The following is a 12407-nucleotide window of genomic DNA, read 5'->3' as shown; positions in this document are numbered from 1 at the left end:
TGATATGATTATCATTTTGCATATTTTTCTGAATGCATGCAAAACTGATAACATTCTAATAAAATTATGCTATTTTCAAAACTATATTTGTAGTTAATGTGCGAATAAGAGTTATTAATTAGATATTTATAATGTTTGATAATTGACATAGTTCAGCGAATTAAAAGACAGCAGCTACGCTGGCTAGGTCATGTTGTCCGGATGGATGAAAACACTCCGGCTCTGGAAGTATTCGACGCAGTACCCGCCGCGGGAAGCAGAGGAAGAGGAAGACCTCCACTCCGTTGGAAGGACCAAGTGGAGAAGGACCTGGCTTCGCTTGGAATATCCAATTGGCGCCACGTAGCGAAGAGAAGAAACGACTGGCGCGCTTTTGTTGACTCGGCTATAATCGCGTAAGCGGTGTCTACGCCAGTAAAGAAGAAGAAGAGATAATATTATATAATTTCATATAAATATGTATGAATATGGTTGTATATACATATGTACATATGTACATATATGAGATACCCTAAAACACTTAATATTATATATTACAACAATATTATACGTAAATCACATTTCATCATTTAAATTTTCATATGCATCTAGATATTAAAGCTTAGTACGCAGCTCTCAAGAAACGTAAAAACTTCATATAAAAAAACGCTTACGAAACGGTCCAGAAACGTTCCTGCGATAAAGTTACTTGTGCTAGTACGCAGCTCTCAAGAAATCTAGTACTAATTTTTAATACTTTTTTTCAATAAAATGTGAATATGGCAAACCTGGTTTTGCGAAGAAACATCAAATCAACAATTGTTTCTTGAGGGAAATTCGAAGTAATCGTCAAATTCATCCTAAATTAGTTGAAATCATTATTATAAAGTATATTCCATTTTGAAATGTTGTATAAAACCAACCAATCATCAACAACATTCCTTAAATCTCAATGAAAATATTTGTGTTACCATATACATACATACATGCATACATACGCACAAAGTTTGTTTACTTTGTTTATTCTCTCTTGCTCTTCTAATGTGGATCATTCACAATGCATAACCAGCTGTCAAAATTACGTGAGAAATAATGTATTTTTGTTCTTGAGCAATTACTTGAGAGCTGCGTACCAACCTTAACACATAGTTACATACATACTTATGTAGGTAGAATTCAACTTCAAATCGTAATATTATCATTTATCAGTAAAAAGTGTGCACGCACCAGAGAACGTTTAATATAGAGAAGGTTCACGGCGCGAATAACGTAAAAATATTTTTGGCTAACTCGGCAGAGATGGAAGAGTCTCACCACAGACAAATTATGAGCGAGTTTCACCACATTTAACAGCGATTGAGGGGTTTTTAGAGTCTATGAGAATAACATGTAAATGTAAATAAAAGAGAACCAATGCAGGGCAATATACATACATGTGATTATATGATTTGAATTCGCGAAAGCGAACATAAACACATATGGTTATGATACATGTGCATATATGTAAGTTTTGAATGATAAAATTTACGATTAATGTACATTTGTCACAATTGTAATATATTTCATTTTTTTAATAATATTATGATAGTTTGTTATATACATACATATGTATGTTATGAAGTATACATATAAGTATGATTTGATATATTCCAAAAATAATTATAAAATAGGCTTTATTTTCACATTAACAAAGATAGAGTGTTTATGTTCGCTTTCGCGAATTCAAATCATATAATCACTTATCAATAATAACATGTGCGCGCTGCTCATATGTACATACATAAATATGTGCGTATGACATTGGCACACATGCAACATACATATGTACATACTTACATATATGCTTTCACATGTAGATATGTCACCCGCAAAAACTACAAACATTGCTTTACAAAAACAACAATCGCCAAATATGTAGTCGCACGCACCTTTCGCATCTCCGTTGTCAAGATCAACCAATGGCCGAAACTGGCGTTTTGTCAAAGAGTCAAGTGCTGAACACATTGAGTGCGACAGACTGTTCTGTCAAATATTAAAATACACACGTTCTTATGGACACAGTTATGTAGTTGTGCAGCTGCCTCAATAACTGTGTCCCTAAGAACGTGTGTATTCTAATATTTGACAGAACAGTCTGTCGCACTCAATGTGTTCAGCACTTGTGTGATGATAGAAAATCCAAGCTGTGCCGAAAAAAATAAACGAATGGCCGCCTATTGACCGCTTCCCTTGCCGCTGTAACAGCTTCGCCAACAAACTAGCGTAAATATGTATGCATATGTATGAGCTTGCATACATATCGACGCAGATTTTTGCGAGTCACGGAAAAATATTTTAGACAAATATTATAAATCGACAACTCCTATGTTGCCACTTTTCTCACTTCTTTCTGTGAAGAATCATCAGAAAGTTGTTCAATTTATGATTTTTAGCTTTTGCCATCGTCGCGAAAAGACGCTTGTTGGCAAAGGCATGCTCGGGGAGATGTTACGGCGTCTGTTTATATGAATGAAGCGAGGTCGCTTGTGGCATATGCGCCTGCGTTTATGAATGAAACCGTTTTTGTTGTAAAATTTACTACATTTGGGCTTCGCCAATTCGGCTGCCATATTGACTTGTGATGCTTCTGCTATTTAGACAATTGTTGTTTTTGTAGAACAATGCTTCAATTTTTTGTGGTGGCATATTCACATGTGTACGCATATGTATGTTTGTATGCTTGTGCATTATTTGTTCGGAAGTGTATACAAATATACATATGTACATATAAGTATATACATATGAATATATGAACATGCAGATTAATGCGCGCACATGTAATATATTGATAAGTGATAAAATCATGATATGAATTTCTGAACGCGCACATGCGTATACATGCAATCATATGAGCAGATAATAAGATTAATATGATAGACGATGTATTTATACATATATTGTTGTGATAAATTCAATTTCTATTACTAAGAAATAATACAAAAATATTTATTAGTATAGTATATTATGTAAAAATCAAATAAAATTATTAAATATTCAAGTCCAAATTGACTGTAAATAGTACTATGCATTCATATAAAATTATACTCATATCATAATTATGTTTACATGTCAATATTGAATTGCCGACGGCAAAACGCAAAAGCATACATTCATACATATGTACATATGTATTTGCATATGTATCACACACAAGCGATCCTCTGGTTGAAAGCTAACATGAAGCATGAAAATATCACAATGCTGTTGTTGGGAGTATCATAAAGAGCACGCATACATACTTACGTATATTAGACTTAGAAAAAATGTAACTACTTGTATATAGTATAAAAAAGCATACAGGAACTTTTCCGGCAACCAAAAGTCACCTGCATATAAATACACATGTATGTATATTGCCCTGCATTGGTTCTCTTTTATTTACATTTACATGTTATTCTCATAGACTCTAAAAACCCCTCAATCGCTGTTAAATGTGGTGAAACGCGCTCATAATTTGTCTGTGGGGAGACTCGTCCATCTCTGCCGAGTTAGCCAAAAATATTTTTACGTTATTCGCGCCGTGAACCTTCTCTATATTAAACGTTCTCTGCACGCACTGCTCTATAAGTACATACATATGCATATGTGTACGACATTATTTGTTCGGCAATGTTATACACACCAACATACAAATATGCGTACACATGTAAATATGTCACCCACAAAAACTACAAACATTGCTTTAAAAAACAAGAATTGTTTCAAATAGCATCGTATATACATATGTACTTATATGCGTTCACATGTAGATATGTCACCCGCAAAAAGTACAAATATTGTTCTACAAAAACAACAATTGTCTAATATAGCATCAGCAGCGTCACCAGTCAATATGGCAGCCAAATAGTCGATGCTCAAATTTGTAGAAAAACACACAACAACAATATTTTCATTCATGAACGCAAGCGCACTTTCAACAGGCAAACTCGCTTCATTCATAAAACTAGACACCATTACATCTCCCCGAGCACGCCTTTGCCAACAAGCGTCTTTTCGCGACGATGGCAAAAGCTAAAAATCATAAATTTAACAATTTCTGATATTTGTATGAGAAAGAAAAAGTGCCAACCCCGCAAATAAATATTCAATATTCCTCTTATTTATGTGTACAGTGATTCCGGGTTAAGTAGTACTCCTCTCAAATGAAAATCCTTCCTCTTAACTGCCTACATCTTGGAGCTTCTTACGGTTTGTTTTTTGAAATACATTCAAACTATTGTTATAAGTACGACTCGGTTAAGTATCCGCATTTGCTTATGTACCATATTATATTTTTATTTTTACAAACAACAAACGTCTGTATCTTTGATTGTGGCACATAACGGGGATTGACTGTATTTGTCAAGGAATGTAAAAAAATATTTTTACGCGCCTTGCAAAAATCTACGTCGATATGTATGCAAGCCGACACACAAACATGCATATATGCGCTGGTTTGTAAGCGAAGCTGTTTCAGTGGCAATTCTACCAACAACACAATGTTGGTCTGTCATATTTCCAGAGAACGTATATTTATAGAGAAGGTTCACGATATCAAACATTGAGGGATATTTCAATGTTAAGGAGTGTACGCTTACAGATTCGCATATATATATATATATATATATAACACTTCACTATAACGTTTCTGTATATTAATTTTTTTAATATTTGTTGTAAATAAAGCTGTAAATAAAGCTTTATTTTAATTATTTTATTTTAGTTAAATTCTCTGCATTTGCACAGTAAGAAAAGGGTTGCCATGGTAATTTTTTTCCCGCGCCGCGCTTCAAAATCACATTCTATTAAGAGAACCGCAAGATTGGACAGTCTAAGTTTATAGCGGGATTCTGTAACCAGTCTCTAGTCTCTATTTGAGACATTTTGAGGCAAAGTCTCAATTTGAGACTAGTTACTATTCGCTAAACAGTCTCTAGCGTTAGTCTCAAAATATTGAGACCTGGTAGTTAGCCGGTCACAAAACTAAAAAGAGCTCTTGTCTGCCATTTTGAATATACTGAATAGAGATCATCATAGATATTAATCGATTGTCGTTTCTTTATATTTTGTAAGCAACTCAAACACGAAAATATGAAAAATAAATCAATTTTACATAAATTTCGTAAATATTATGAAACAAAGTCAACATATATTTTTATTTTTATTGATAATTATGTTTTTTGACTATGCTATAGGAAATTTAATATTTGTTATCGACATATTTATTTTCATTCAAGTGTAAAAACATCTCTGAATAATGAAATGTAATAGATTTTGAGACTGTCACTTACAGAATAGCAAAATCGTCTCAAGTCTCAAAAATTGTCTCTACCTCAAAATCTCAAGATTAGAGACTTGAGACTGTCTCACGTTACAGAATCGCACGGTTAATAAGATGTCTTGTAAATATACTATCAATATCCTCAAAAACCGTATTGTGAGAATTTGGATATATATTATATATATATATATATGCTACATGTAGACTGCGTATAAACTGCGTATCGCCCATAATTATAATAACATAGCGTGGTGATATATATGCTACATGTAGACTGCGTATAAACTGCGTATCGCCCATAATTATAATAACATAGCGTGGTGATCGTAACCACGGCCCGTATCGCTACGGCAACAATCATGTTTACCCGCGCCAATAGATGTTTCACATCAAAAAACTTTATTAAATATCTTAAAATAATACCTAAAAAATCTGATCTCACAAATTATTTGCTATCCTATTTGGTTGTCATCGCTTCAATAGCCCATGATCTCTTTGTTGACCTTGGCAGACTGCTACAAAATCAACATACACATACCTACAAAACCCGTTCATGTATAAATTGTCAAATATATGGCAAATTACTGGTACTGTCAAAAATTCTTCATGTCCATAGGTTTTGTATGTTGCATACCCAAATGAGAACGGCGGCAAAAATGGGCCTTGCAAAGTTCGATTTTAACACTGCGTTATTCGCTGAATGAAACATATTGAACAGATTGAAGTATAAAAGTTGATAATTACTACAGTATTTCGATATTGGTTGTCAATGTACGATGTCTGAAAGCAAACCTCACAATGCAAAATCAGTTGTTTGTTTAGTAAATTTCAATATTTTTTAAGAAATTTGCAAATATTTTATTGAAATAGAAAGGATGAACTATTCTGGCAAAAGCGTTATCTATTATAAATATAAGTATTTGTCTATGTTGTTTGTGTACCTATTTATGTACAGTGGCGTAGCTACAACTTCGGGCGCCCGGGGCCAAAGATGTTCTGCCGTCCCCCCTTTATCTATCTACCTACAAGTTTCATGAGGTGGTTCGAACAAAAGTGAATTTTTACAAAATATCTTCGATATTAAGTATTATATATAAAATTTAGAAACTAGAAGCCACGCAAATTCTGAAGTTCCAAAATTCTCACGATACGGTTTTTGAGGATATTGATAGTATATTTACAAGACATCTTATTAAACTTAGACTGTCCAATCTTGCGGTTCTCTTAATAGAATGTGATTTTGAAGCGTGCAACCCTTGGCAACCCTTTTCTTACTGTGCAAATGCAGAGAATTTAACTAAAATAAAATAATTAAAATAAAGCTTTATTTACAGCTTTATTTACAACAAATATTAAAAAAATTAATATACAGAAACGTTATAGTGAAGTGTTACCAAGTGAAAAGTGCATAGTATATGTGAAAAAGTTATTCACAATATACAAATTATCAATGTAAACGTTGTCAATTTTTCAACTTTAAATGCAAATTCTTTAAAACTATAAGTCAGCTGCAATTATATATATATATATATTTTCGTGATCTGGAGAATGTCACCTTTCCAGTGGTACCCATCTTATACCCGAAATCCGGGGATGCTATTCTTTGTCAGCCGAAATAAAATAACGAAATCGTTTGAAAACGTACGACCAACCCAAACACTATCCAACTAACACAACCAAGTTGACCAAATATCAAAAAATTTTGATTTTCATCCAATCAGTTGGCCCAACTCATACAACGTAACAATCAGTTGCACAATTCGATGAAATTGGTACAATAATTGTTGAGTGTATAACTTCCATTAGAAAGGGCTGTTAATTTTATATCGATCGATTAATTTTCCTTGTGTCATCGATTTCTATATTTTTCAATTTTAACTTGTAATTTATCTATGCTTGTAAGTTGTCTATGACAAAACGCAATTCGGTTGGTAGTACTAGAGCCAGATCTTACTTTATATGATAAGCAAATGCCAATAACAAAAAGAATAGCAACTAAATGGAGGGAATCGGCAAGTTTAATTATTTTGGTGAAGGATCAAAACATAAAAGATTTTGGTTGCGATTACCGAGTAAGTGTAGAAAAATCTTAATTTTATTCTATTGTACATAAACCATTTTCAGGTGTTATTATTTAATCGTGCTGAAAAGTCAACATCCTTTCCTAACTCTGCCGTTTTTCCTGGTGGAGTACATGAAGTAGGTGACGCTTCACCGTTGTGGCTTAGTTATATCAAAAGCTTTGGCCAAAGAACAAACTTAAATTTATTTCAATGTAATTCACCGCGGCCTGCTATATTTACTAATCAACTAAAGGGTCAAATTCAAAGGTAAACATTAATGCGTTTAAAAATGACTTGGTTTAATATGGTTTTATTTGATAATCAGAGAGTTTTCATTGCGTATAACAGCAATACGAGAAACATTTGAGGAGACTGGAATACTTCTTTGTAAAAAACGGTTTTCTGGTGTAAAGGAATTGTCCAATAATTATGGCCACAGTTTTGAAGACTTTGACCGACCTTTTTGGCAGAATCTAGTACATAAGGATCATACCCAGTTTTTTACACTCTGCAAGGTCTTAGAAGTGGTCCCAGATTTATGGTCGTTGTTTGAATGGACAGCATGGCTCACACCAATAACATTTAAAAAAAGGTGCTAAGGTATATATTTAATAACAGCAAATTGTATCCCCAGCGTTGATTAATACCTCTTTTACGGTTTTTAACTCCACTCGTTTAATAAAAAGCAAAGCAATTTCAGATCAATCATACTATTTTTAGGTATTAGAAACAGCAACTATTTTCAGTCGAAGTGTCATTGTATAGCCAACTTAAGGGGTGAAGATTTTTGATAATTGAACAGCTGAAATCGAAACGAAAAACCAAAATGATTAAGTTCAGTTATTGTATTTATAATTAAAATGAAAGCACGATTCCGATTTCTTTAGCGGTCTGGTAAAAGCAACGAATTTCGGTATAAATGGTAATAATTGCCGCTGACTTATTGTTTTAAAGATATTTGCATTTAAAGTTGAAAAATTGACAACTTTTACATTTCACTTACTAACACTTCACTATAACGTTTCTGTATATTAATTTTTTTAATATTTGTTGTAAATAAAGCTTTATTTTAATTATTTTATTTTAGTTAAGTTCTGCATAATATAAGTGAAAAAGTTATTCTCAATATACAAATTATCAATGTAAAAGTTGTAAATTTTTCAACTTTAAATGCAAATACCTTTAAAGCTTTAAGTCAGCGGCAATTATTACCATTTATACCGAAATTCGTTGCTTTTACCAGACCGCTAAAGAAATCGGAATCGTGCTTTCATTTTAATTATAAAATACCTTTACCTTTAAAACTTTAAGTCAGCGGCAACTATATATATGTATATATTTTCGTGATCTGGAGAACGTCACCTTTCCGGTGATACCCATTTTATTCCCGAAATCCGGGGATGCTATTCTAAATCCCAGGCAAAAACCGATTTTTTTTAATAATTCGAAAGGTTATACCTTTAAAAATAACATACTAAAATTTCAAATCGATATCTGAAACAGTTTTTGAGTTACAGCCATTTAAAAGAGTAGCCGCTCGGCAGTTAGATAGTTGCATTGGATACGGAACATTTTTTAACGCGTTTTTCTCGAAACAGCATTTTTCGAATTTGCTGGAGCGATTACTCGAAGACAAATGATCCGATCGCTATCAAATTTTTTTTGCATCTTCTCTATATAGTTCTCCATACAATGACCCTCCAGTTTTTTCATCTAATTCAAATGCGAGTTTTGGCAGGCCAAAAACGACCATAATTTTGGGTGAACTTTAACTTTTTTTCAACATGCCGCCATTTTGTCAATTTTTGATTTTTTTTTATTAGCCCGAGGGTCGTACAGACAATATGTTTTAATTTAACAAGATTTTTTTTTAGGTTTTATAACAGAGAAGGCTGCAATCATGGCAGCAGTGGAGGACCTTTTTTTTTGGCGCCGCCGGAGAACGCTTGTCATTTCAAAACTATTTAATATTTTCTTTCAAATTTTAAAACGATTGATTGACTAGATTTTTTTTTTATCCCAAAAAATGCCTTTTTTTACGCTGTCACACTAGGTGTGCCCCTTAAACACCAATGTGATTTTCAACGATTTTTCTTTGTATTTCCGCGTGATTCTTTTCTATATTAACTATAATAAAAAACACTTTCTAACATTTTTCAAGCTATAATTGAGTTGTGACCACTTTTTCCTTATACATACATATGTATATGTATAATATGTGATTTATATTTAATAAACAAAAATAAGAAAAACTCGATGATAATACTTGGATTATAAAAAAAATGTATATCGTATCGGTGTGACTAAAGTACTTTCGCGTAGTACTCCTTTTTAAGTTGACGGCTTTCGGTCACGCTTTAAAAAAATAATCCTAGTCGAGCCAATACCCGGGGTGACTGAACTGCTTACGCGAAGTACTCCTTTCTGCGAAGTAGCCATTTCCCAAACGTATGCGAAGTACTGTCGTGTGTCTGATGCGCAATTGACAATTTCCTTGCTGGAGGTAGTTACCAAAACTGCAGTTCATTTTTATAGGGATAATAGGTTGAATCGACTCCTTATATTCGCAATGTGTTCCACAGACTTATTTTTTGCTTCTAAATTGTGGATCGCCTCCTTAACCCTTAAATGCATGATGATGTATATATACATCAGTGTTTTCTTCCTTACATAATTTCTAAACGGTAACTCAAACACAGTATTTTTTACTTTTATTAGGTGCTAAAAATATCTGTGTTGACTTTTGAATGCAAACTTTCATGATATGACATTTCACTTTTTAATTTTAATAATTTGACAGCTTGGCGCGCCACTTAAAAAATACACACTTGGTATTTAAGAAGGAAAAACCATGCATTTTAAGGTTAGAGATTTGTTATAACTCTTTCTCTTATTTATCTGTACAAAATAATTTTAAAAATAATTAACCCGCTCTCAATTTTATATTGATATTTTTCCAAAATAAACTGCACAAATGTTCAAATACTGCTGCCACCGAACAGTCAATCGAAATTTTTTGGCGGGTTGAATTAATATCGATAATACCGAATTTCTAAACATCAACCAAGTGTAGTTGAGTTGAAAGCCTTAATTGGGGCTTAAGTATTCGCACTGACATAGAATCAAAAGTGGTAACTTTATTTTCACTTGCACGCTTTTAAATGAGGATACTAATATCAACAATTTTATTTTAGATTTGAAACTGGTTTTTACTTAGTGGCGATGGAGAATATACCAGATGTGATCCTGGAAAGTAATGAAGCTGCCAGTTTTTCGGTTTGTTTTAATGACTTAATTTAAGAACTATACGTAATCTTTTCGCATTGTAGTGGAAAACGCCAAAAGAGTTCATTAAGGATTACTTTGACCAAAAGCTGTATCTTCCTCCACCACAGTTATATGAATTATCAAGGTTACTGAATTTCCCAGGCTTAGATGAATTAATAAATTTTGCTCGTGTTCGCTCTTCAAAGGGTGTTACCCTAATGCTTCCTGTTATTAAGAAATGTGCCGATGGTACTGTGAGCTTAATGCCAGGCGATGACCTATACAACAATAATACAGATGTAACAAACCAAAAAAATACTGAAACAATAACAATTGAACAGTATCGGTCAGAAGTTAAAAATTTGCATCGTATAGAATATTTCAATAATGGACGTTTTTTTATACAACTTAATTGTTCACTGACTGATGGACATCTGCCACCAGTAAATCATAATATATAAATATGGTTGGAGGTAAAGTTAGTCAATCTGGATTTTTAATTTGTTTTTAATAAAAGTACGAAGGAAACTGGTGCAGAAGTATAGAACGGCTGAACAGTCTTATCAAATTGTAACTAAGTACACCTTATCTTGGTACCCGGTCACAAAGGAATAGCTGAGAATGAATTCAAGATAGCCAGTTCTATGCTACCGGAATTGATTCGGTTTTATCCCGCCAAGGGCTGATTATTCGTATATATAATCCCGTTTGGTTCGATAAGTTTTAGATTAAATATGTAATCATTGAAGCAGGTCCCTGCTGCAGGCATTTTTTTTGCTGCGCCTGCGCTAAAAGGCTTCATCTCTACCTCGGTTAGGTGTAAAACATGCAATGGATGGATGCATTTTATGACCTGCTCAGGCCTTAATACACACGGGGAGTGGATCACGAGGTAAGTGGCCTCATTCTGCCAAGGTACTACTGCGAAACAAATTTGCGTACTGCACCGCCGCTTCACCTGCATGGCCAACAAATGGTCCATAGGAGCTCAAATAGGCAGCATAACTCCCATTCTGGTCAACTCGAATTCTACAATTAAACTGTAATGGACTCCAGATCTTCTGAGTTTTGTCGTCCTCAGCGTTATACGTAAGGATCGCGAGGGCGATAATGGTCGAGGCCTATCCTTCATAATACACAACACCGCGCATATAGTCTTATCGATGGCGACATCAACCGTAGGGATACTACACTTGAATGTCAGGGTATAATGATATCGGTCAGATGATATCGAAATATTTAATATTAGGTTGTCAAAAAAGTCTTGCGGTATTTTTATTATTTTTTATTTTTTTATGCTACGGCTGTTACTATGCCGGTCTCTTTCGACCAATTCAGCGATTTTATCGCAATTTTCGACGACAGGCCTTCCGGAGCGTGGCGCATCTTCGAAAACGTTGAAACCATCGTTGTGTGGTGGAAATGGAAACTGTATCGGGTCCATAAACTGCACAAATTTTATTGGCGGCTTGAGATGCATTTTTGCCTTTATCGTAGTAGTACTGTAAAATATGCCGTATTTTCTCTTTATTTTGCTCCATGTTTGCGACGCTATAACTCAAGAACGACTTAAAAGAAACGACAATCAATCAAACACGTGTTAGCGCGTGAAAAACTAGAACTACGCGCCAACTAGCGATAGCTAATTAGATGTTGCCCAAATGAATATCACCCGAACATAGGTGCGCTACTTCGTGGTGAAAACCGTTTGGTACTAGGCGCATTTAAAGCGCTTGATGTTATAGCGGATACCTAGTCCCCATTTGGTTGCTAAGGATTCGTTAAGTTGTTGGCGACGT

At 33.9% G+C, this 12407-nt stretch overlaps 1 protein-coding gene across 1 annotated transcript; it reads left to right on the top strand.

Annotated features, from left to right (window-relative positions):
- The first annotated feature begins 7130 nt into the window (after positions 1 to 7130).
- LOC105222778 (acyl-coenzyme A diphosphatase NUDT19) lies at positions 7131 to 11090 on the top strand. The gene is made up of 5 exons (XM_011200252.4): positions 7131 to 7350; positions 7403 to 7608; positions 7667 to 7933; positions 10536 to 10617; positions 10671 to 11090. Exons 1-5 carry the CDS (start codon positions 7249 to 7251, stop codon positions 11067 to 11069), a joined length of 1056 nt encoding a protein of 351 aa, XP_011198554.1. The 5' UTR covers positions 7131 to 7248; the 3' UTR covers positions 11070 to 11090.
- The last annotated feature ends 1317 nt before the right edge of the window (positions 11091 to 12407 follow it).

Source organism: Bactrocera dorsalis, chromosome 1 (genome assembly GCF_023373825.1).
Source record: "Bactrocera dorsalis isolate Fly_Bdor chromosome 1, ASM2337382v1, whole genome shotgun sequence".
In the NCBI taxonomy this organism is placed as follows: Eukaryota; Metazoa; Arthropoda; class Insecta; order Diptera; family Tephritidae; genus Bactrocera; species Bactrocera dorsalis.
This window is presented reverse-complemented; position numbering and strand designations above follow the sequence as displayed.

What these genes read in the sequence shown, in the direction of transcription:
- LOC105222778 (XM_011200252.4), top strand. Translation starts at nt 7,249, where the DNA reads ATGCCAATAACAAAAAGAATAGCAACTAAATGGAGGGAATCGGCAAGT. An exon ending in ATTTTGGTTGCGATTACCGA is followed by an intron (nt 7,351 to 7,402) that starts GTAAGTGTAGAA and finishes AACCATTTTCAG; the next exon opens with GTGTTATTATTTAATCGTGC. An exon ending in CCAATAACATTTAAAAAAAG is followed by an intron (nt 7,934 to 10,535) that starts GTGCTAAGGTAT and finishes ATTTTATTTTAG; the next exon opens with ATTTGAAACTGGTTTTTACT.